This window comes from Oxyura jamaicensis, chromosome 3 (genome assembly GCF_011077185.1).
Source record: "Oxyura jamaicensis isolate SHBP4307 breed ruddy duck chromosome 3, BPBGC_Ojam_1.0, whole genome shotgun sequence".
NCBI lineage: Eukaryota > Metazoa > Chordata > Aves > Anseriformes > Anatidae > Oxyura > Oxyura jamaicensis.
The window spans coordinates 1,922,664-1,948,843 of NC_048895.1; the positions used below are offsets into that span (position 1 = coordinate 1,922,664).

General features: G+C 41.5%; 1 protein-coding gene across 5 annotated transcripts in view; it reads right to left on the reverse strand.

The window, feature by feature from the left end:
* Positions 1-526: 526 nt before the first annotated feature.
* The window catches only part of RTN4 (reticulon 4), a 45,320-nt gene continuing 19,666 nt past the window's right edge, over positions 527-26,180 (reverse strand). For 3 of the 5 annotated variants that reach the window (XM_035322303.1, XM_035322306.1, XM_035322307.1), the window contains 6 exons: positions 13,330-13,537; positions 10,584-10,722; positions 4,626-4,695; positions 3,943-3,989; positions 3,007-3,065; positions 527-2,595 (listed from right to left, as the gene is read on the reverse strand). In XM_035322303.1, the coding sequence (XP_035178194.1) occupies positions 2,553-2,595; positions 3,007-3,065; positions 3,943-3,989; positions 4,626-4,695; positions 10,584-10,722; positions 13,330-13,537 (566 nt within the window). In that variant the 3' untranslated portion in view covers positions 527-2,552. Of the gene's footprint in view, positions 2,596-3,006; positions 3,066-3,942; positions 3,990-4,625; positions 4,696-10,583; positions 10,723-13,329; positions 13,538-17,142; positions 17,293-21,662; positions 21,854-26,180 lie in introns of those variants that run through there. The other 2 variants (XM_035322308.1, XM_035322309.1) reach the window with 2 other exon arrangements.

The window sequence follows — 26,180 nt, forward strand, 5'->3', positions numbered from 1 at the left end:
ACTTGAAAGTGGAGACTATGAGCAGATGTTCACAAAAAGCAAGAAGAGCTCTTCAGCAGTTGTTACTGAACTTCTTGGCAAGACCAAAAATGATAGGGACAGTGGAATTGGAGAAAGAAAAGAAAGTTCAAATTTTCAAATGAAACCTCAGAAAGGAACAGGAAACATGGGCAGTTTCAAAAGATTTTGGAGAGTTCTGACATGGAACGCCTCTGTATCTTGGAATGACCTCTCTTTTAAAAAGACTGGTTTTAATCAAAAGAAATAAAGGCCAAAATAGAACATTTTGACTTACATGTAGTCTTTGAAAAGAACTACTGAATTGGGGTTTAGTCCCAGTTCAGATTAATAGAATTTTTAACTGTGGAACCATCCTGCCAAACCACTTCTGATTCCCACTGTGTGAGACAATAGCTGTTGGACACAGAATAGCATAAAAATGACATGAAACAAACTATCCAATTAAAGGAGTGGATCCATGTATATTTAACACACAAAAGTGCTTCATCAACCTCCAAGAATCACCTTTTTTTAAAAGTGAATTTATTAATGCCTTATATTACTATACAGATCAGTTTGTCAGATACACAATAAGAGTCCCTATGCAGTTTTTTTTAAATAAACCTTATCAATCAAATATTGTAATCATGTTAGGTGGTGATGTCAGTGAGCACCTTCTTTGCTTATGTTGTCATGTTTGCCTTTCACATTGATTGTATCCCGAATAAAACCAGTTGCGCAGCAGAAGGAATTATTAAATGGCTATGTTAAAAATATCTTAGAGCAATAGCGTCTGTCAGGATAACACTTAAATTTGTATGTTTATATGGTTTGGCTTTATGTATAAAATGTTCAGAGGTGATGATGTACTATACTGTAAATTAAAATATTAGTGCATGAATTTATTTTTCAGTGGTCAAGATGCCATTAACTTAAAATCTGTGTCTCAAATAAACTTGGATACAAGTTTTCAATGTCCAGCTTTCTAAATCAGGCTCAAAAACATCTGAAAAATTCTTGGACTTGCTTAACAATTTCCTTCAAATTAGCACATGGCATATACATTACTGTCTTCAAAATAAAAGAAGCCAAGGATCGTTACTTCTTTTAGCAGAATCTAAAATTTCATCTTTTTCAATAACAATTTTCAACAACCAACCACCTCACAAGACTGACAGTCACCCATGTCACTGAGCTGTCAGCGCAGCTGGCCATGGTAACAACAGTGGCCTTCAGTATTCAGCATCGAGGCCTCCTCACTGCAGGAAAGCATCTGCTCTACAAGAACTACGCGCCAAACTGAGCATCACCCACCAACATAGCTATTCAGGACATCAGATCTGTAACTAGAACTGAACAAACTGCTTCACGCTGCACAAAAGGTATCATGAAAAATCCATCTACTCACATTGCTATTAATCTGACAAACTATTTCTACCACCATGTACAATGGATATTTAATCACGATGAACTTAAAATAAACACAAATATATTAAACTTACCTCAAGAAAGCAAAATACCGATATTATTTTAAGTCTATAAGCTTTATTGATACTTGGGGTTTTGTTGTTTTTTTTTTTTCTTGTTTGTTTTTTTTTTTTTTTACATTTCACAATGCATTCCACAGACTTAGTTCAATACAGCTTAAACTGCAAGTGTATAAATTTTCATTTATCATTTCTTGCATAACAAGGTTTTAAGTTTCCAAACAACATTTGCAGCATTAGATATTCAGTCCACAGATTATCAGAGTTTGAGAGACTGTAGAGTTATTTGCTCAAAATCAACTACTGCATGTTTGCGCAACAAAGTGTATGCTGTAATCTTCTAATATATGTGGAGGTTCCTTTGTTCATTACTTTTTTTCTTTCTTTTAAACAGATGCTAGTGTTTACAGAGACATTTTAGTTTTTCAAGCTTGTGTGCTATGGAGCTAGTCCAGAAATCAGTCAATTCTCTGAAGTACAAAGCACTGTGGAGCAGCTGAAAGATCTAAGCTTTGTGAAACACATATATATATATATATATATATATAGGCAATTGATAAAACAATAAAATCACAATACAGCTATACTCATACCAAAAAGGCAAGATTTTTCAAAACTTGCTAAAATGGTATATTCTTCTAAAACATCTCATTTTAGAAAATCTGCAATCTACACAGACCATACACAGTGCACAAACTGGGAAGTGTTATCCTCCGCTCCACCTGCACTACCTCTTCTGGAACGCAGCAGCGCCTACCTCTGATGAAGCAAAATGTACAGCTTTCTCAAATCTTTTTGTATTAGCCAGTGCTGCACACGGGATAAAGGAAGATGATTAGTTTTAAATCCATACATAGCAGCTTACAATATTTAAGATGATGAAACACATGGCAGTCAAAACAGTTATTTTTCCTCAAACACTGCGTTGCTAAAAAATAAAGATCTGTGAAATTGCACTGCAATGTCAAGGGTTTTGCTTATTCCCTGACCCTCCCCATGTAAATCCGAGTAAGTATTTTCCCCCTTAAAAGATGAACTTCCTATCGCTAAGTTGCTTCGGACTTTTTATTCAGTTTTGCGCTTCAACCCAGGAATTTTTGCTTGGATCCTGCAAAAGGAACAGGAGAGGAAAAAGAACAGCATTTGAGTAAAGAAAAAAGAGTAGGTAGAAAAGCCTTCAAGACAGCAATGCGTGAAGGTAACTATCATGGCAAACCAACTACACACTGAGAAATTGCTAGAGCTGTTAAAGGCCTCCTTCACTCACCCCACAGCTGCAACTGCAGGGGTGAGGGCCTACAGAAAGCTATATATCAGTGAAACTATTACAAATAACATTGGATGAACTTAAATGCATCTCCAAGAAAAGAGCTGATTTCATAACCATTCCATTTTAAGCAAAGAACTTTCTCCTCCCACAACTAGTATATATAATGCATTTGTTATATACAGAAGTAGCATGCATGCCAAGAACCTAAGCACTATTTATGTTTAAGTGAAAAACAAACAAAAAACTCACTTAGCCATCGCATCTTTGACATTCTTGTTCACTAGTCCCAAATAATGGTCAATTTGGGCCTGAAATTTAAGGTGAGAGATGTTAGAGACCAAGGCTTACCAACAGTTCCTTTGCTGCCTGGCAGGCAGTTACACACACCAAGACACACCTTGCAGGAATGACCGCTGATGGAAGGAAGCAGCTCAACACTGTTTATCTCCCAGTTTGATGCTGCTCCAATGCAAGTACGCACAACTAAGGCCCGTGGTGAGGAGCAAGCAGTCAGCTCCTCTTTTTCCTCTGGGCATCACAGAGAAGGAAAGCTGCTTTGCTGTCCAACAGCTTACGCCTTCTGAGAGCACCCTTCAGCTTGTTAGGAGGATCGAGGAGCCCAGGCTAGGCCACACAAACTGTCCATCGTCTTTCCTTCCACTGCACAGTATTTAGCTCGTTTCTAGGGTCATACAGAGGCTGGAGAGGAGCCCGAGAAGCTCTCCCATCTTTTTAGAGCATTTCTTCCACCTTTCCTACATCCCAGACTGACCTCCAGGAGCAGAGTTGTTTTGGAAAGAGGAGAAGGAACTGCTAAGCCAGGGCTGGCTTCCCCCCTCCTGTGCTATCACCTGCTGAAGACAGTCCCTGCTCAAGCTCTACTATTATTTAATCATAGTCATTTTACTTTGGCTTCTTCTTACCACCTCTTCCTTTACGTTTGTCTGTTGATAGAAGTATTAGACTGTGCCAAGCCTCTCCTGCTGCCTGTTTTAGCTAAATTAAATTACAAGTTCTGTGGGGCTTCAGGACACTAATCCTGAATACCAGCTCCAAAGTGTTTTTTTTTTTTTTCTCCCCTCAGAAATCAGTTTAAAGGTACTTACATCAAGATTCACACACCCTGCTTACTGCTGCAGCAGGCCTGAACAAATCTGGATTTAATGAACCTTATCGAACACTCACCTGATGTCTCTCATAAATAACAGGAACACTGAAGAGCGAAATCAAAGCTGGAAAAGAACAGATCAAAGGTATAAATGTTGACAGAAGGAATGGTGCAGTTAAACAAAGGCAACAAAGACTAGCTTTCACACCTTGACATTTCTTTCAAAAAGGTACAACAGAAAGAAATAACTAGGCCACGTACAAAATTGATGGCTGGTAATTTAAATAATCCCTGTTAAGGAGAAGCTGGGCTGCTCTCCAGGTCTTGTTAACGGTACAGTAAGTCTGGTCACAGTTCACTTTTTCACTGTGGGTTAGGCACATTCTTCAGCAAGAATGCTTAGGTCAGTGGCACCGCCATCTGCACTGCTCTGGACTACAAGATACAAACTATCTTCAGTGGGAGGTGACCAGAGCTGATTTTGTACCTCCACCAAAGTTACAATATAGCAATGATATTAAAGAAAAGCTAACCCTGACAGGGAGATACAATGTCTGGAATATGTGCAACTTCACAGAATTCAACACAATTCAAAATTATCCATTCTGCAGGGTTATCAATGTCCTAGAGAAAGGACACAACTGTATCATCTTAATACTCTCAAGAACACAGGAATAGCCTGGGAGTATCGCACAGACTTCATTGCTTTTCCAGGGTTGTTTTGTAATGCCAGGTATTTAACACAATTTAAAACACTTACCCAATATCAGTAATGTCAGACCATTAAACAAGGCACCAACATAAGTGAATACCCACATCAACACTGCAAACTGAAAAATAAAAAGCGCATGTCAGCCTGTGACTGGTCTTACAAGAACATATCAGTTATACCAGTAAGTGAGATAACTTCTCTGAATGCACATATGAAGCTGGAACACCCCAAACTCCACCTGTGTGCATCGAATGTAATTATAGATGAGTGACGAGATGGCTGAAGGGCTTAGTAACGGGATATGTGCCCTCTTGTGTCTAGGTCATTGGGCTGAATTCGGCCCAAGTCAGCAGTGACCAAAAGCTGTCAGTACGTGGTGGCTGCTCAAGGGCCCTCTGCATGTACACAGCACTTCCAATACGGCATTTAAGAACGATGGGCCAACAGTTCCTTCCTCACACCCTTTGAAGACAGGAACAGGACAGGCAGGGAGGTTAAAGGGCTGGCACATGCCACAGCCCTTGGGGACAGAGCCAGAAGGAAAGCAGGTCATTTGGTTGCATGGCAGCCTAGCAGCCAACGCATGAGCTGGGGCTTCAAAGCCACCAGCAGCACTGCCCCAGCACAGCCACGCTGCGGCTCAGCAGTGGTCTCCATGAACCACTGACTGCCAGGCAGGGGCTTCTGCCACATGGGGTGAAAAACCTGTCTGGAAGGGAATGCAGCAAGGCTGGCTTGGGTGACTTTTTCCCTTAAACAACACAAGGACTTAGAGTACTACAATATTCAGGAAAGAAAGAAGTCATCAGTGCCATAAAATGGAAGGTGGCTGCAGGTCAGAGACAAACTCCAGAGACTTTCCATTAACGCGCACCCAGCCCTTCCCGCTGCCGTTCGTGGTGCCTGCCCCCGCGCCGGCCTCGCTATTGCTCCCCCTGCCCTGCTGACTCCGCTCTTGCGCAGACCCCATCAGGGGGGTCTCGACCGTGCTTCAACGGTTTCGCACGGCCCTGAGGGAGTTAAAGCCCATCAGCTTTCCGCCAGGTGCAGAGTGACCCAAGCACACCTCTGACCTATACCAGGGCAGGAGCGGGCTGCAGGCTGCCAGCTCTATTTCTGTGTAGGATTCCTCCCTGAGGAAAACCAGCCCATTTCTTCTAGTGTTGCACAGCACATAAGGAACAGAGCAGAAGCCAGGATTCAGATGTCAGATCTAGTGCATTTAGCAGCACTTATTTCTTGCTAAGCAGACAAGACCCCCAGCACTCTAATCAGCTAAGCACATCTGGTTGTTTTCTGGGCAAGACACTGTAAAACAGTGGAAGGTGGTGCAGAGGCCGCAGATACATCCAAATCCAAAGATGGGGGCACAGACAGCAGCCGAAGGTGAAGCACCGCAATGAGCAGGAGATGCGAAGGCAAAAGATGGGCACAAAGCCCAAATAAAGAACGTACGCTGGAGGACTGTGGGCAAAAGATGCAGACTGCAGCTGAGTTACTCAGAAGTTATGCAGCCAGACTTCCATTTTTAGGTTATCATAAGATGCAAAATGTCCAAACCAAACAAAATCAACAGCCAGCAGTAAGGGCAGGGCAATAAAGACAGGTCTAGCTGCATGACCCCCGTAATGAAAGGAAGTTTACTTCAAGAGCTTTGTTCAAAGCTGATCCCATTCAAAATTCAGCAGGATTAATTGAAAATGATGCAGTTCTTTATCTGTCAGCTCTCTCCAGAGGTGACGCAAGTAGCACTAGAGGCACAAAGTTAACCCTCAGACAAGGCTGCAATGTTACCACTAGCTGCATTTCCACTGAAGGAATTTGGCAGGTTTATCAAGAAAAATAAAGCAGATTTCTCTAACCTCCCTCATGATTCATTCAAACCTTGGCCCAGTTCTGCTCTCTGCAGTGCCAGGGTGAGAGCTGGCTGCCAGCCTCTTTGCACAAGAGCGACTTTACCAAAGCAAATCTCCACTCTCTGAGCAAGTCTGTCCCCTGCCCCAGAGACAGGAGGAAAGCCAACAACTGTTATACAGCAAAAAGCCCCCAAGTCTGTGAACGCTCAGAATGACTGTCTCACAAAGGGTGCATTTGGTATCGTAAATCAGCTGGCTTCAAGCACAGAGAACCATTTTGACTGCTCTCCAAGCTCTCCCCTGCATGAGCACAGTTCCAGAAGCAAGGCACCACCCTGCCCAGGTAAACATTGATAACAGAGCTCAAGACTATGCCCATGTCAGAAAACACAGTTCATGTAAGCAGTGGGGTAACAGAAAAGGAATCAATCCAAAAGTCCAACAACTATCAGAACAATCACTGGAATATCATTTAGTGAGCATTGAATTTATGGTCCCCCATAAATATAAAAATCCTGAACTTAACATTTGACTGACACTGGCACTGCTTCTCCTAAAGTCTGCGCAAAGCAGTGCCAGGGTCTAATGACAAAGTCTATCGTGTGTGAAGTTTCTGTCCACTTTGCACATTTGTTCCAGGCAGGAGAGGGAACCACTGACCCCAGCGAAACCACCTCTCTTTGCCATGTCCTGCTGACTGCTAATTGTCAGTAAATGACAGCTGTTTTCTAAGCTGTGGCCACCAAAGCAAATGATGTTCAGCAAAACTCTCCAAAGCCCCCTCTCAAACCACCGCCTCTCCCTCCTCACACCTTTCTGACAGTTAAAACCAGGCTCCCAGGGATAAATGGACTCAATCTCAATCCCTCATTTACTTATGGTCTCTATTTTTTCCTAGAAATAAGACAAACTTACAAATGAACTTACAAATGTGTAAAGGCTTACCTCAAGCATGCCTGAACGCTTAAAGCTCTAAGATGTAAAAATAAAAAAAAATAATAAAAAAAAAGCTGAAAGCAACCCAGAACTGACCTACAAAGATAATATTGTTCTTCCCACATGCTCAGAACGGGACAGAAGGAAAGCACGGGGCCCAGGCTGAAGCTCACCACCTGCACGTTACAATGATACGTGAACCAGCAACAAAACTGTGTATCTGAAGGACTGGATCCAATTTTTGCCTACCTCATTCAGTAAGACTCCCTAGTACCCAAAGCATAAGGCAATGTAATGGCAAACCCAGAAAGGCCCATATATCAGTTTCTTTACTATAAACCAGTTCAAATATAGCACAGAGCTCTATTTCTCAAAATATCAGTTGAGCAATGACAAATTGAAAGCAACTGTGCCCCAACGTCAGAAGAGAACTGCTACTGATTGCGCAGCCCAGGGTGAACTACTCGATTACTGTGTGTCAGGACAAAGTGCAGCTCCTCCTGGGACTCTGACAAGGGCTCTTCTGAAATTTCCCGATTTCCCCTAGGAGGAATTTCTCCTTGTGCTGCATAAATATTTAGTACATTTTAAGACTTCTATGACTGAAGCACTGTTTAATAATAATAAAAAAAGAAATAAAAGATCTTAACGAGACAGATTTTACAGCCAGAACTATTACGCACAATAAACTAACCTGCAGACGTTTTCTACATCAAAGCTCTTTAACTTTCCTTATATACAAACATGCTGTTTCCTATGGTGAAGATGTTTAAACTACACGAGCCAGGAGTAGTTTTTTTTTTTTAATAAAACCAGAGCTGCTGTATTACATAAAACCTCAGCATCTTAATGTTCTCCTCAAGCACAAACTCTTCAAAATCAGCAACTGTAAATGGTCCTGACGTTCACTGGTTTTATAGAGGGTTGCTCCCAACTACCATAAATTAGTCTAATTAACCCACATAAAATGTTTTAAATGCCAGAATAGAGAGGAAGTGAATTACTTCATCTGAATGAAAATGTATTTCCTACATACCATACTATTTTAGAAGTGATTAGAGTGCCTTGAAGACATCTTGACTGGCATTGAATTCTGCTACTGGAGGACTTCATTCTTAAAACAGTGCTAAGTAAAACAGCAGTTGGCTATTTGCTGCTTCCCCTTCCTTACTGCAGGGGACTGTGAACTCTAAACAAATAGTGTGGAAATTCACATAACTCAGATGAAGCATCATACCACAAAGGGCTTAATTATTGAAGAAATACAAGTGACCTTGTGACTCCAAGGTTTTCTGTGATGTACCCAGTTGTTTAATAACATCCAAATATGACTTCAGCAAAATAACCTTTTTTCAACACTGAAACAATGCCATTAAAAAGCGCAATAAGATAATATGTTCCTTTCCTCCCTCACACTCCAAGTTTATGTTATCAAAATGTAGTTCTAGTCACATAACAACAATTCCTTTGACCAAGGCCACAGCGCTGCAGAGATGCACCCCAAGCACGCAGTCACTGACGTGTGAAGGCAAGCCAGCCTCTCACAAGCAGCAGGCAGGGCTGACACGTTTTAGCCGTCCAAACCAAGCCCCAAGTGGGAACACCAGCAAGGCAACGACAGAAACAGGCTCATTTATGCCGTGCTGCCATAAAATGACTGCAGCAATATCAATCGTGTACAGAAAGGTGACTGGCCCTGTAGGAGCTGGAAGAATACTGCATAAAACCCTGGGCTAATCCCTTCATCTCCTCTTCTCCTCCTGAGAACCTGTATCTTTTCTATGAGCACCAGATCACAGGTGACAACACCTAACATCCTTACACATCTTTTCTCAGAGGGAAAGGACTCTTCCTGGGGAAGATTTGTATGACATTATTTGCAACACCCACAGTACCAACTCCTCACTGTGTTTATGTAGGAGCAACTGAATGAGAAATGCATCTGTATGAGAAACTGCATCTAGAAACTCTTAAGATTCTGAGAACTATCTCCAATTTCTATTCCACAAATAAAACAGGGACTTTTACAGCCTTCCTATTTTATTCCAAGTTTCTCTACAAACCCCTTCCCTCATCCTCACAACAACTCAAAGGTCTTTGCAAAGCACTTTATAAGCAAGAGATTTACTGAAGGATAAATGCAACTTTATTTCAAGAAGATTATGCAAACTGAAAAGCGAATGGACAACAAGTTGTACTCAGTAAAGGAAACCATTGTTTGAAAGACAAAGAAATGTGATAAGCTTGGCAGGAGAGAACATAACTCTCACAGAATAAAAATGAAGGATTTTCATCCATTTTTTCACCATTTCTTGCTCTGCCACCTCAGTAAAGAGCACCTCAGTTTTGCTCTGCAGTGTTCAGTAAGCTCTATTCAATACTAATATTCAATATTCAATACTAATATTGAATTACTAATTATTGAATACTAATATTGAATTACTAAAATACTAATTCAATATTCAATACTAATTCAACATATGCTAGGTATCTGTTAGGCTGTTTTGCATCCTTTATGCAGAGTTGTTTCTAAAAAAACATTTCAGTAATTTGTATTGCTAAGAAAAACAACTATTTACACCCAAACCAAGTAACCGAAAGAAGCGTCCACCTTCCTAGTGAAGCACAGGCATTATTCAGTCCCCATTCTTCCAGTGAAAAAATGGATTAAAAACTCCTGCTGTTCAAGGCAAGTAAATGTACATTAATTGACCACTTGCTAGTCTCTGTACAGAAACAAACCAAAAAACATAAACCAGACTGTGCCAATCTAGCTGTAAATTGAGATTATTTTTTTAAAGAAAGTGAGTGAGAGAGGTGGTAGTGATGCATTCTGAATCCACATACTGGAGCAGTGTCTTGTTTTCTTAAGATTTCTGCTTTTAAGCACCAGCAAGGAGGTGTAACGGCTCAACTGTATGCAGCCAAAGCTTATTTCAGTTTTCCATTCATTTTTACTGTACTGTCAAAATTAAGTACAAATAAAGCTAACCACTCTATGACTGCATTCAGTACATAATGTGTCTAAGAGAATGCTGCACTTCCTGAAAAACAACAAAAATTGGTACTTCCAGCAAGCAAACTAAAACTCGATACAGAGCCAAAGATGCTATTGTTCATTCACATTTGTGAGGGCAAGTGGGCTTTGCTAACTTAGGTCAGCAAGGAATCTATTTACACAAGGCTGTCACATCTACAGCTGAAGTAAACTTACCTTCAGAGAATCAACTAAGTCATCGACTAGGAAGAGACGTCTCAGCTCTTTGACTGTGCCATTAACATGACCAAGCACAACATTACTGTACTTCTGAATAAGCTCTTCAGACACGGCTACGTCAGACTCCAAGTAAGCCCTGCAAGAAAGAATAGCTTAGGAAACTGTACTGTAAGAGTTCTGCCAAACAATATCAACATACAGCATATTAAAAAGAGAAAAACCTCACTATATGTGGCATGCTACAAGTATAGAACAGAGCTAACCTAAGTTATTCTTGGAAGGTAAAAGCAAACCTCAAAAGAGGAAAAACACACCCATAGCCTCTTAAAGAGAAAAGAATAAAGAGCTTCTCCCTCACTGCTCTGCTGTGCTAGCGTATTTACAAAGTCACATGCAGTCTTACCCGGAGACCAGGCTAAAAGGCACACTGGCTAGCACACACGATTGAACAGACAAGGCTAGCGAGTGACCAAAACAGTCTCCAGCACCTCTGACATGTATACTGCTGTCTATCACGCTAATAAGGCCAACGTACATTTAAAATAAGAGACACAGATGGACAGGCTGGCAGGGGAGGAGGAGATCATTTACTGATTTTGCTACTGCATTAGGAAAAATAAAGTTCTTAAGGCAACTTAAGACTCCGCTGGACTTGATGTTCCTACATTTCTCAAACAGAAACTATGTCCTACAAAATCAACATATCCATTCATGCTGCTAGAAAACACTTCTGAAATCAGCATCGTGCTGTGGCAAATACACTAATAAGGCATGGCAAAATGAGAATTTTATATTGTTTGCTCAAAAAAACTTCTCACAATTAGTGACAGCAATTCTTTTAACAGAAAGATGGAAATCGTGTGCAGTTAAGTGTTCTTTCCACTACACCATGACATGTATCTGTAGTTGTTTTGGCTATGACAATTTAGACTCTTTAAATGAAGAGTAATTTATTTGATTTGTGCATTAGAGGGAGATGGAGTAATGCAGTACACCCATCACAGGGTGCTCATTTTACAGTTACTGCACCTTAACTGTTACTTTCAGCTGGGGATTCTGCTTTGGTGTGGGAGATTATTTTTGTGGTTTTGATTATCTCCTATTATGCATAGGAGACATATCATGGAGTCTCCCACATATATTAGTAAGGCAAAGCTAAACGTTGCCTTGTGTTAAGTCCAAAGCAAATTAAAATACTCCCAACAGAAACTACACAGGGCAGCCATTTCAAGGCTACATTTCTGCTGTCCACATTTGGCTTGAACCTGCACAGCCATCTCAGCTCATCAGCAGGAGATTTGGTACCTGAACCAAAAGATACATCGATCTCATGGATATCTCTTCGCTATCAAACTAAATTCAAGTAAAAGCATCCTTCCTGCAGTTGAAAAGCAACCAGGGATGTTGGAAAAGAATGTCTGGAAGCTTCTTATGAATATCAGTATTTTTAAAAATAAACTGACCACAGAGCAAACGGGATTTCCACTGGGAATTATTCACCCTAATAAGAAACAAAGGCCTTGATGGTTTTGTTTTGTTTTGCAAAAGATATATATTTCATGCTGCTATTCTGAATGTTATTATCAATTGGCTGGATGTATATTTTTCTAAGCTTGATCTAAGCTTGAAAACAAATACTCTTCCCCTCAGAATTTTGTCCCACTGTTGTTTTAGGTAGAGATTGGCTTCTACTGGCTAAATGAGCCACTACATGTAGACAGGGAGAAAAAAAAAATTTACTTTGTCTTACTAAAGATGAGAGGAAGAAAAAGAATGACTGGAAACACCACAAAATGAGTAAGAGGGCTGTAAATAGGAGGGCAAGCAGGATTTTCCAAAAGATGCAAGGGAAATTCAGACTGAACCACTTCATTTGTTAAAAAGGGAGAGAAGCAAGAGCAGTGTGGGATAGGGCTGGCATGCACTCTTAGCAATTAGTCTAACCCACCAATATATTTATTTCTCTTAAGATGCAGCTCTGCAATAATGGGCACCACTGTACTCTAAACAGTTAGAGTATGATTACCAAGCATGCTGCATTCCCCCTCCCAGGGAAGTGCACACATGGTGTACCCCAAGGACTTAGCTCATCACTCAGAACCACTTAAAACCACCTAATCCTATGATTCAACTCCTCAATCCTTAGAAATTTCGTCAGAGTCCAGGTTTCTGGATTTTTTATCTGGGCAGGCTGCAATGAACCTGGATTCACAAGGCAGCCTTGCATATGGAGAACACAGCTCTGCTGTTACATGCTAATATATAATTTTAAAGAGTATTCTGAAGTTTCAAAAAGATACAAGTACCCCCTGCTACATTTATTCTATTTTTTTGCTAAATGCTTCAGCATTGGAAGTGCTGAAGTCGTATTTACATTTACATCATCTGCCACTGGTTCACCTTCTGAAGACTACACCACTCCAAAATGCACAAATGATTCCGTTAGGTTGGAATATGTTTTTTTGTTGTTCTGTTTTTAAATGCAAATTAAGACTCTCTAGCACTGCCAGGAAAATCCCCTGTACCAAGTGCTCAATTCATTTGCTTTTCCACTGTGTTGGCCTCCTGAGAAAAACTGAAAGCAGTGTAGTCGTAGGCTGGGTGACAGATTTTTTGGTACAGAGGCTATTCACATTATTATGCAACATAGAACGGCGTATGTCATTTACTGCTCATAACAGCACCAACAGTGCTGCGCTCCAAAACAACACACGTTTTTTCTCAATTGTAAGAAAAACCTCACCTAAACGGGTGGCCTTCATCGGACTTTTGGATTGCCTGGATGACTCCCTTGTATATCCTAAAGCTGATGGTCACAGAAAGCAGGGCCAAGGCAATGTAAGCGGTCACGCTCACGATGCTGAACACTGTTAACGAGAGCAGCAGGAACAAGCTGGCACCAAACACCACTCCTGTCTTCTTAATGTCTCGCCAGTAAAGGAGGTCAACAACTAAAAATTAAAAAAGGTAAGAAATTAGTACAAGATACCTTTTGCATCCATATGAAAACAGAGAATGTCATTCACTTGACTGCTGAGAGTCATCAAGAATGGAACTCACAATCTCACTATCAAACAAGAGCTGAAATTACAACTAGAAATAAGTTATTGCAGCACTGCTTTTGCACTGGACTTCAGATTATTGGGATTATTGATGTTAGGATTACCTGAAATGTAATTGCTAAAAATTAAGAATGATTCTGCCCTTAAGCAATGTCAGAATTAATCTCTTCAGCTGCAGTGCTGTGTTGTGCATAAGAACCACAGCAGTTTGTGCTTCATTTATTTTTATTTTTGTGGAGGCCACTTACTGAAGAGGTTAATTCTGATTCCCTGTTAGAACAAATGACACAGACATTAACAGATCTCTGCACCATGGTATCATTGCAAGTCCAACAGAGGCAAAGGCATCAAGAGTTTGTTTTGTTTCCTTTTGACTGAAGAAGTTCCCTCGGGAGTATATGATGTTGTGACAGAATGAGCCATTAAGAGGGACTAACCTCACTCTAATTTCAATTCAGGACAAATCTGCTGTGCTACAGATGCAAAATACCTCATTTATAAACCAGTCAGCTGAGAATGCTGTATGGCTATGCCATTTTCAGCATCACTGTTTAAAGCAAGCTATACCCTTGCATAAGTCATAGGTATTGGCTTAGTGCATCAATTGCAGGGTATTTGTGTTTGGTTGGTTGGTTTTTTTTTTGTTTGTTTGTTTTTTTGAGGGGGGAGGTTTGTTAAAAAATTTGTTCATGAAATCTGCCAAACATCATTCTCCACTGCTGAGTACACAACTGTACAGAATCACCTAGTCTGGTCTAGTTTTATACTTCACGGTGAGATAACACAACAAAATTCATTCTTCATGGTTTTTGCTTCCACAGCTGATTAGGTTTCACGAGAATAAATTCCTCTCCTGCATCAAAAGTGCTTGTTAATAATGGTAATGTAAGAGTTATTAAATGCAGAACTCAAGACGAATTACAAACAATTACTACTGTTACAACACAATCTTAGTAATCCTCTCCTAGACATTGCAGAAGTTAACTGTAAAATAGTGTATCACAATTCAGAACAGAAGTCTTACTCTAATTTACTGTAAACAAAGCAATTAAAAAACAGTATGATTGTTATTTCTTGCAGGATGAAAGTGGGCTAATGCACCAACGTTAAATAACTTAGTAGCCTCTTTAGGGCAGCATCTGCATAATGCTTTTGTAGGTACAACACAACAATGCCACTGGAGCAATGTCACGTGTTTCAGAAGCTGACGTCCTTTCTTAATTATTTCTGCAGGGAAACCACACTGAGCAGCAGGCACTGCAAAAACGAAAGCTCTGGTCAGAAACTTAGGGAAGCCATTTTCTTAACGCTCAATATTTTATCTAAATATTTAAATTAATGTATTAGGAGAAATTTCCTCAAGCTCTACAATCAGGTTACAGTCACATGAACACTTTAGATTTGTCATAAGCCAAAACTGCTGTTGAAAGAAACGGTCTCAGCCCTCCCCCACTCGGTCCCATTACATTCTTCTGCACGGCCATACACAGATCCAGCCTGGTTCTCTGCACGCAGCCAACAACCAGTGGAACAAATTCAACAACACACCAATGAAGCAGTCGGCCAGATCAGATTCTGGATGTGGTTCACCATGTGACCTCGCAGACATATGGGGTGAGAGATAGAGCAGCCAACCGAAGGAGGTGACGGTCCTGCTCTCAGAACAGCATCAGTTTAGAGTCCTTGTCGAATTGCAGCCCAACATATCCCCCTGCACTCTGCTGACCCATTACTCCTCTGCGTCTCTTCGTGCTACAAAGCTGCACTGCTATCTTCCCTGTCAAACAAAGGAAGCTCTAAGCCAAGGCAAGACAAGTACTTTTCTTTACTGTTTGTAAAAATCAAACAAACAAAAAGTCTCAGTAAAATTCCTTTGGTATGAACTATAAACCCTACATTTAACAACATTTTATTTGGTTTCTTTGGCTCTAATCACAGAAGTGTCTGTCAGTGTCTCTGTACACCTTACTTTAGCAAGTTCAGCATGCAGAAGGCGGCTAGGGATGAAGCTGTGAGCATGACCTACAAACCACTGCAAACTGAAGAACCCTTCCAAAACTGAGCCACAAGTATCCCTAACACTTGGGTGATATTTTCAAAAAACATCTTAACAAAAGGCATTGGTGGACATTTTGCTCCTAAATCATGCAAAAATCTTTGATTTTTTTCCCTGAGTATTTGCTTCAGATGCTGAAACTACATTTATTTTTAAATGGTGCAATTTGAGCATCCATACATTAATACTAGGGTGATGCTCATGTGACACACTAAGCATGGCCGTACTCTCCTTCTGCAGATGGCATTAGCTCTATAAATGCAATACTCCCTTCTCTGTAACACAATTTCAAAGCATCTACGCTGGTAGAGGGTTCTTACTGCTTCATAGGAAATGACGTATTACAACTGGTAGCGTGTTATACCTGAACCCAGTTATAAAAATGTAAAGACAGTAATTCATCTGTATGAGTTTCCAAAATAGGAGAAACAAAGGCAAATTGTTGGAATTAAAGCACACCACAAACACCAAATGGCTTCCAGCAACCTATCTTCAAGTCTTTTGTTCTCAGTAATAAGAAAAATCCCCAAGCTAGGACCTCCCAGACCACAGTTAAGCTGCACAAGACTTTTCCCCCCTCACTCTGTCTCCACTCCATTTGGAGAACGACCGAATCAACCTCCATGTCACGACATGTGTATCTTGTTTCATAGTGAATTCTTCAAAGGGAAATTTGGTGTTATGTATCACCTGAAAAACTGAATTGTAATTTTTAGTCTAGAGAGTAAACGCTGAAATTTATTTTTTTTTCCCCAATTGATCTGATACAGGTATTTGCATTTCTTTCTAAAGTTAAAAAAAAAAAAAAAAAAAAAAAAAAAAGTTAAAAGCATTACTATAAGCAGCTTTCTGGTGTTAACTCAAACATAAGATATTCACAGCAGATTAAAAAAAGAACAAACCAACAACAAAAAAACTGACTCCCAAGAGCAGCACTGCCAAGCAGCCTCTCCTCACTGAACCTGTTTTAAGCTGTATTTTATACAACATGAACTATAATCTCATGCATTTAATGCAAGTATTCCAGGCCTATTCTAAAGCAAGAACAGCTGCCTACATTTGGTAAGCACGAACTGTCACTTGGCATATCTAAAAATAGTACTGCTAGCATCCGTGCCTTACATGCAGAACTCATCCAATTACATTTTGCTTATAAAGCAAGTGCCGTGATAGCAGCTTTATCACTGTATTTTTTGAAGTCTCTTCTGTCTTTCACAGGCATTTATCTTAAAACTGAATAATTGCATACAGTTTCTTGATGACAAAAAATAGTGGTTTAATATATTTAACCTGACAATCCTCTTTAAAAAAAAAAAACGTACCGAGTAATCCACTCTTTTTTTAGAAAGAGAAATTAAAAGCCTCAAGCTCTACAACAGAACTTAATTCACACACATGAAACGAACCAAAAAAAAAAGGGGGGGGGGGGGGAACTAACCAATTTTGGCATCCATCTTGAGTTTGCTCGCATGCACCCAGATCTTGCACAGCTGACTACCCAGCGCCTTTTCACTTCCTGCTGGGGCGCTCAAAGGTCAGCAGATCTACGCAACTGCCTGCCTGCTCGCTGCGTCTCGCTGCGAGCGCGAAATCTCGCAGGCGGGCAGGAGGCTCGCAGCCCGCAGCCAATAGCTGCCTCTCCGCTAAGCCCTTGGAACGCAGCTGCCAGGCAGAGAGATGCGTGCCTACAATGAACAACTACGTGCCTACAATGAACAACTACTCGGCACGCAGCCTTTAAGAACACACCAACAAAGGGCTTCAGCACCATATAAAGGCTATTTGTCTAAAGGGAGAATGAAGATTTTAAAAAAAAAAACGCAAGCAGCGTGTGGTTTACAAACGTTGTGTGAACAACAGCCATTACACTAGAATCTTTCTGTAAGCTGAAATGTAAGCAGAAAGTCCTTATATTCTTCAAATAATAGTAAAAATAGCTTAGACGCATACATAGAAGCCTTTTCTGGATCAAGTTAAGACCAGCGTTGTACTAACACAGTTGAATACAAGCATTGAGAACAGGCAGCTCTCAAATGCATCTATGGTGCTAAACGACAACTGTCATCATGACCATTAGGACCACACTTAGGTAAATTGCTGCCAATTTCTTTTCAGAGAGGCACTTTGCAGCTCGTTTAATTAAACTTCTTATTCACTTCTGACAGCGACCTTCACGTTTCCACAGATCCTTCGTGAAGAGTACCTGGCAGGTGAGGTCTGAAGCCACATTTTGCTTTCCAAGCTTGATCAAGTGGCTGTGGGGCAGACTGGGCTGGAAAACCCCAGCCCCAGGGAGAAGCCAGGAGCAGAGCATCGAGGAGCCAGCCCAGAGCCCTGCAGAGCCCCAAAAGCACTCACCTCTGAGGAGCAGCTCAGGTTCAAACCTAGAGGCACCCCCACAAACTGGTCATTAATTTGGAGGGCCTGCTGGAAAAGACATCTGCATGAAGGGGAAGCCCGTGCTTCTCTTTGCTACAGGAAGGCAGCTAGCAGGACACTACGTACTGCTGGTGACGGAGTGCCAGCAATGCTAACCTGGAGACACGCTGCAAGCAGCACGCAGTCAGGGAGTGATGTTACACCCGGGCAACCAAACCAGGGAAGATCCCTGGCCTTACAGTCCTGCCAGATATTGCCTACGTACTGAAATACCCCACCTGAAAGCGATTTTAATCATACTACAGAGAAGGTCTTAAACGTGTCTCATTGGGTGGTCAAAGCCTTCCAAGCACAGACACCATTAGCACACTCAGGTTTCACAGTTTAAAGACTTCCCGTATCAGAATGACAAGGTTACTTTTTTTTTTTTTTCTCCCCCAAATCGTGGTTGCCATTGTAAGCAGGAGCAGTTACAGAGTGAGCTACTTTACCCTGATCAGATGCTGGGAGCCACATGGGTCTTGCAACCACCTTGCTGCAAGTCAGCAAACACCAAACTAACCCCAACTGGAAAAACAGTGCGGTCATGGCATAACTGCATGTGGTGCCAAGCTTGTGGGGCTGGCTCCAACCCACAGAGACTTCTCTGTCCTGGGGATAGGCATTACAAAGGAGCACCAAGTCCAGCAGGACCAATGGGCCTACCTGCAGCCCAAAGGTTGGGTGGCGAGCCTGGATCATACACCTTTCAGACCTGGCACGTCCACCCCACAATCCCCAGCAATGAAAAAATGATGCAGGTTCCACAAAGTACATGCCAGAATGAAAATGAAGTCCAACACTACCAGGTTACCCACCCCCCCAAATGCAAATACTATCTAACAATTTTAATTGAGCCACTGCAGTATGTTTTCTTTCATTTCTACTTAATCATATACCCATGGATGCATGCACTCACGCACAACATATGAACTGAGGAAACCATTCTGAAGTCCCGTTTACTCCTCATGAAATTTTTAAAAATCAAAGGCTGCATGAGCCTATGCAACCCTTTGCACTTTTTATGAAATCTAAATCAGAACTCAAGGTATTTTCAGTATATGAATCAAAAAAAAAAATACTCCTGGGATAGCCTGGGTGTACAGCTGTGGTGTTCATCCTATCATTACCATTATTCAGCCATTAAAACCTGACAACCCTTTAAAATTATTAAAAAAATAATAATCCATTCTAGACACTTCGGTACTGATTACTCCATGGGGGCTGTCTTTAAACGTGCTAAAAATAAAAGTGTTGCCATCCCAGGGTAAACTTATTTCACCCTGCTTATCTCGACGATCAATACCACAGGTAGGGGAGGAGTTTACCACTTTCATTGTGCTGCTTTCTCAACTGCTACGGCTGTACCAGAAGAAACATGCATATCAAAAACAAGTTTAAGATTATTTTAAGTAGAAAGTAGTGCTCTAGGTAGAAAATCTAACTATGAACCATACTTTTGTCTCTTGTCTGATTTTAGATTTGATTGTTACTTCATTTTTTTAAGTTTATTTTTAAGCATGGAAAAAAAGCATGTTGCAATATTTGCTTCTATATTTATTTTGTGGCAAGGTGAATAGTGTCATCAGTCCCTGAACTTTACCCATCATTTTCCACACCACTGGAGCCTGACCTAACAAAGTAAGAAAACATGAAAGAGGACTTCTTCATCTCTTCATAAACAAACGTTAACAGAAACCACACTAGCACAGTCACAAAAGGAGAGGAACCAGACTGTTCTGCTTCCCCAGAAAACCTTCTTGCTCTGCTTCCATTTTCTTACAGACCCTGACTTGTATTATAATTAAACCTCAAAGCAGTAGGGACTTCCTTGGAGGGAGAAACAGGCACGAAAACAGCTTCCTCCACCTAACGGGATGCCATTCTGTAAGAACAAAGAGGTGGGGAAGAGGAATTTAAAACACTGCTTCAGTTATACCAGCACAAAACATATGTGAAGGACAGGTTCAGGCTTGCTTTGTCCATTTGATACCACTCCCAGAACACACTGATCAGGTCCATGCTTTGCATAAAAGCCCGCAGACCCCAGGCCACTGGCCTCCCCACAGCACGTCTCCCCCTCCACGCAGCAGCAGTGCACAGCTTACAGGGCTTGGCGTAACCCCCTGAGTACCCTCCTGTGCGATAAAGGCACACTCATGGTTGGCAACTCATTAATTTTAATCCAAGAAAGACTCTATTATTCTCAAGGCCTTGAATTCTGGGTTAGGAAACGCCTGCTTTCAGTTGCAGCAAGGGACGGACTCCAGCCAATCCTGCTCATTGGGTTGCAAAAGAAAGCCTGAAAATGGGGCCAAAGTGCCCAAAGGTAACTCGTTCAAAATTTTCACAGAATTATTCCAACCCCACCTTCTTTTCAGTTTTTTAAACCCAAGAATTTCAGGCCTGACATAGGAAGCGCTGAACATTTAAAATAATTACACATTAATACATATTACAAAATACTGCAGGATATTTTTTCCCAATATTTTACAGCCCTTTAATGAAAGCTTACAACTGAGTATGGTTGTTTTCAGGGCAAAGATTTTTCACCTGCAGCATTATTGTTATATTTTTATATTTAAATTCTGATAGAGCATTTTACAGATTCTAGACAGCTAGCAGTTTTGCCCGAGGGGGCATGCCAGGAACCCAACCATCAATTTGAAACAATAGTTATAAAAAACAGGAAAGCTTCCCAAATACAAGTACCAAGCACGACAGGGACCTTTAAGAAGTTTAGTATCCAGAGATAATTAAAATTTTTCCAAGCTTGTCTTGTTGATAAAGTTTGAAGATTACATATTTGAATAAGGCTTAAACTCTTACACACTGAGCACTAATCATGATCCACAGAGATCTACAATGGTGATCTCCCATTGGTGGTTACAGGAACAAAGGTCAGCACCATGCTAATTTAAGGCTAGCTACTTATTTACCTGAAACAATTTGATATTAGTCCTTTAAGTTCTGAAAATCTGGCACAGTTTTACCTAGAATCCAACAGAATTACAGAAAATCCTAAGCAAACACAATTAACAGTAGACCCCAAACATGGTATATACCAAAGGGGAAAAAAAAACAACAGACTACTATAGCCTGCATGCAATTTCTCCTCATAAAATTACTGAACTGCATGACCTGAAAACATGAGATTCTTTCGAGCTAATGGTTAATATTATTAAATTATTAATAACCTAGGAATTTCAACAATTAAAATCAGGCTACGCTGGTATTTGTGCAATGCATACCAAAAGAAGCTGTTCTTTAATACGTTCTGTAGGACTGGAAAAGATCTGCAGTGCCACACAAGCTATTTCACCTACATAAATAATTTATTCTTTCTGCATTGCTTGTATTTATCCGTTCTAACCCACAGCTTTTACAATTTGACATACGCTACTAACAGAACTTACATCTTCAGATACATTTCACCATCAAATACATGCTACAAATACCATTTGTTAAAAGCAACCCGCAGCATCTGCATCTTTAGCTTAAAAAAAAAAAAAAAAGGAAAAAAGGTAAAAGAACAAATACCCTTATCCTTCCAACTGCTCGGCTGACTGTCCATCTCTCCCAGCGATCTACCCTCCAGCTGTGATTATCAATTATGCATACCAACAGGACAGCTGCAAGAGGAGAAATCTACAGCCTGGGATGGCAAACATGGGCTTCCCCAGCAGCGTCCGCAGTCTGCTGCTGCACTGGTGCTGCAGGAGGCCAGTCAGCTGACGGCGCGGGGTGTGGAGTGCGGCTGACGCAGTGCGAGCTGTAACCAGGCTGCTAACACTGCTCCGGCACCGAGGCGGAAAGGCAACCCCCAGCTGCTGCAGCCATTTGCTTCTCACTGCTCAACAGAACTGAAAAGATGCAGGGCGGAGGAAGAGACCGCCGGCACCCGCACGAAGGGAGGCAGCAGCAGGCTCGACCCTGCGGAGCAGCACCGGAGCAGCACCTACGGAGCGAGGCTCAGCGCAGGCTAACAGAAGCTGGACCGCCCTAAGCAGCTTTTCACAACGGCGTGGAGCTCGAAATGGCAATCCACCAGATGAGCGTGGAACAGATTGCTTTTCAAGTAATGGTTAAAGCACACACACACATCTGCTCCGTGTAGGCTTCTCCCTCGTTTTAAAAACAAACGTCTGACTGCATATGTGACTAACAGACATCTTTGTAATGCACCTCTCCCTTTAAATTTTTAAAAAAAAAAAAAGCCTAAAGGAAAACACAGTAGGACCTTACCCATGCCTGTAATAAAAGCAAGGGGCTCATGAAGAATACAAGTCTTTTTTGCTGGTCCTTATGAATTGTTCAGACATATTTAATTTCAGTGGAGCACAGACTGAGAACAGCTATCTCGCCCTCTACCTAATGCCTGCAGACTAACACCTCCTCTTTTTATTTTACATCAGCATTCTATACTGTCAGCTACAGATCTGGCAAATTTTTCCATCGCTTAAATAAAAATGAGAACAACCTATAGGTTTATACTACTAACATGTACGAAGGAACACATAGTGTTGTACAGACATGAGATGAGCAAAAGCTAGAAACTCAAAAGCTGAAAGAGCTGTGAGAACCACGTTGTCCTTCCGTTTTCCATTCATACGGAAAGATGTATGGCTACTCTCTAGCATGGAGTCTCTCTTTAATACTTGGGGCCGACAAGAAAAAAAAGACACTAAAAACTCCCCAGTGCTGCTCTAAAACCTCTTAAAAATTGATAAGCTATTTTCAAAAGAATGAGAAAAGGCCATTCAGCCATTTCCATGGAAATCCTGCAGAACGGCTGGGATAGGGATGTTGATGACTCCAAAAAGAGCCACTTTTCGTTTTCCAGTAGAAGAGACGATCTCATGTGGAGAAAGATAACCACAAAATTAACTGAAAACCCTATATATTGCTTCAATTACTACACAGATTTAAAGCCTCCTTTTTATGGCAGGACTGGTTACATGTATTTTTAATTTATAGAAGATATGCATTTCATTCTCAATTCCAACAGGCAAATCAAAACCCACACCATAAGAGGGGCATACAAAATGTACGCTCAAACATCATAGTGCAAGAAAACTCAGAGTTAGCCTATAGCAAAAAAGTATAAAACATGTCTAAAAACCTGCTTCTGTCTCTGAGATGAAATTCCTAATATTGACTGGAAGCCACCAAAAGCTGTGTTTCTCCCCTCACCCTTTGGATAGCTGCACTGTCACTAAATTAATTAAATAATTAATTAAATGCCAAATTTCTAGACACACGACCAAAACCTCCTTGCTTCTCCTTTGCCTTCCTTCCGCCACGTCCTTCTCCAGGAAGGTTCCTGCAGCACAGCAGTGCCCCAGCAGCAGGCGCTGAGCCACGTCACCGGCCCTGCCTCCCAGCCCAAAGGGGCACCAACTCCCTCGGCAGGAATTTCTCCCTGGCCTCCTGAGCCAGCTCTTCACTATTTGCGTACTCAGCCTTCATTGCTACCACTCCATGCAAATGATACCTAAAATGAAGTCAGAATGCCCCTGCACTCACATCTCCCGTGCCAGGCAAGGTGCACACACCCCTGTAACGCTACTCTACATCTGCGTCAACTGAGCGCCAGCACCGTGCGAAGAGTCCTGCCTAAGCTTCATCGCGTCTACGTGTTTCTGCCCCAACATCCAGGCTAGAGCTGCCCAACCAACAGGCTAGTTACAGAACGGTATTACCAGGTGACCCAGACAACTCAAACAGATGCAATCAAGTTCAAAGCGCGTCCCTCTGCTGATGCAGCTATGTTCAAAGGGACTGCACGGCTGCAGGGCGGGTGCCTTACTCACCAAACCCTCATTAAATCTCCCCCAGCAGCTGCCTGTTATGTTCCTGACTTGGAGCAGGGGAGCGCTTGGATGACTACCTGATTCTGCTCGTGCCTGACATCTCACTCAGTGCTGGCCGCCCATCTGTGCTTCTGGGAAAGCTGATATTTTACCACAAACACTCCATTTTCTCCATAATTCTTCCACACCCAAAATGCCTCGCTCTGAACTCTACAAAAGCCTTTACCGCTCAACAGGGGTGACCTGAGCTCCAGTGAAACAGAGCAGGTCGAGAGCTTTCCTTTAGGAAGGCTTCACTCAAGGTTTTTGTTTTTAATTCCTGCTCCTTCCCGGAGTCTCTGCACTGGAAGAGAAGTCTCTATTTATGAAGCCCTCAAGAGCCAAATAATCTAAAAATATAACCAGGTGAAAGTAAATCAAGATTTTATGTTGAATTAAATGGTATTTTACAAATAAACTGCTCCTGAAGGAACCTGATCAGAGGCATTCTAGGGTATTTTTCCCCTCAGTCAAACAAAAAACAAAACCAACGCTTCCTATCTGCTGAATGGCTCTACTTAAGTGAGCTACAAATATGAAACAGAAATGAACCAAGTGGATGCAGTTCTGGTGTAAGACAGCATTTCTACTTTCTTTTACGCTTCATGTAACAGCAACGACCTGGTTTGCTGTTGCAGAACCACAGGATGTATTTTATTTCTGCCATTATGGTCTGGGAGTAAAAAGAAAAGCTTTGCCACAATTACCACTCAGCTACCCTCTCAAAGCACAATGAACATGCCCCCTCAAAAAGATCTGAAACATATAAGATATCAGTACTTTGCTGTATTTCTGTAAATCAAGCACTGAGCACCGTTCGCACGTACAAACTAGAGCTCTGTAAGCCTGTACAATCTAGTGTTAACCCCAGCATATCCACACACATCTGCAGAGAATGATTTTTCAAAAGCACCATGAAACATGGGTTTCCTGTGAAACTGACTGCCTGGTAGTCAACTTCTCAATGCCATTTCTTCAACTTCCTGCAACTTTTAGCACAAACAGTCTGAGTAATTTGAACTGCCTATGTAGTTACACTGAGGTACACAACTAGATGTCACAAATGCGTGGTTAGGTTTTGGGGACTCTATGGCATACTTTGAGGTTGCAATTTGGTAAAATAAAAAACTCTGTATGCCATGCATCAAAAAAAAAAAGGTTATGGAATGGTGTTTTTCTAGCATATTCATGCGAACTAACTACCTCTGTCCAGAAGTAAATAGGTGTTATAGGGAAGAAAGTCTGCACAACAAAAGGGCTAAGATTTGTAATAGGTTCCAACTCTGCGAATATTAAGTGAATTTCAACACATCAGAATTTCTCAAAACCTTGAATGCAATCCTCTGGAAGTCGTATTGAGTTCCTGTTCCTTTACAAACACTAGATGTCATCAAAGCCCTCTTTAATGAACATGCTGTAAAGTGACTGCCCATGTAAAATGAGCCCCCACTGCACCGCAGCCTTACGTGCACACCCACAGGAACAAGGCCTGACAGAAGCTGCAGCTGCACCTGCTGGGGCACTGGGTGGCAGCATCAGAACAAGGAGGGAAGGGCCCCCCTGAAGGCACAGCAGTTTTACGGAGATGGAGAATACAGGTTTTGAAGTCCAGTCAGAAGCATGAGAGTGAAGCAGCAGGGTTATCTGCTACAAAGCTAATAAAGTCCCAATTGAAAAATGAGGGCAAGGAAAAACCACGCTTGTCATGATCCCTTAAGGCGCCACTCAAGTGTTCCACAGTCGTAGGCACTGGTGTTGCAGAGGAAAAAGAGGGGTTTTTGCCATTGAAACTACTATAAGTAGTAACATCTTAAATCAAGATAGGCTTCTTTAGAGTTTAGTTCTGAATTACTTTTGGCAATTTTTAAAAAATCTGTGCCGCCATGAAGTACAAGGCCCCTGTGGTCTGACACCATTACAGAACACAACAGGCAAGCCACGGCTCTGTCAGGCAGTGTTGAGCAAACCCCATGCTACCAGTGAGGCTATTAAAAGCTTTGTATGCTTTACTGGAGTGATCATTTTTATTAAAAACAAAATCTGCAATCATTTTTGGGTTGCAGTTGGCTCCCTGCAATCCACTGGGACGGTCAGAAGTTACAGCTGGAGGTACACAGAGGCGTGCTTGCATTGAGGTCAGCTTTCAACAAACAGGACTGGTAAGTATTTGAGAACAGCACAATAAAGCTAGACTCAGAAGCACAAA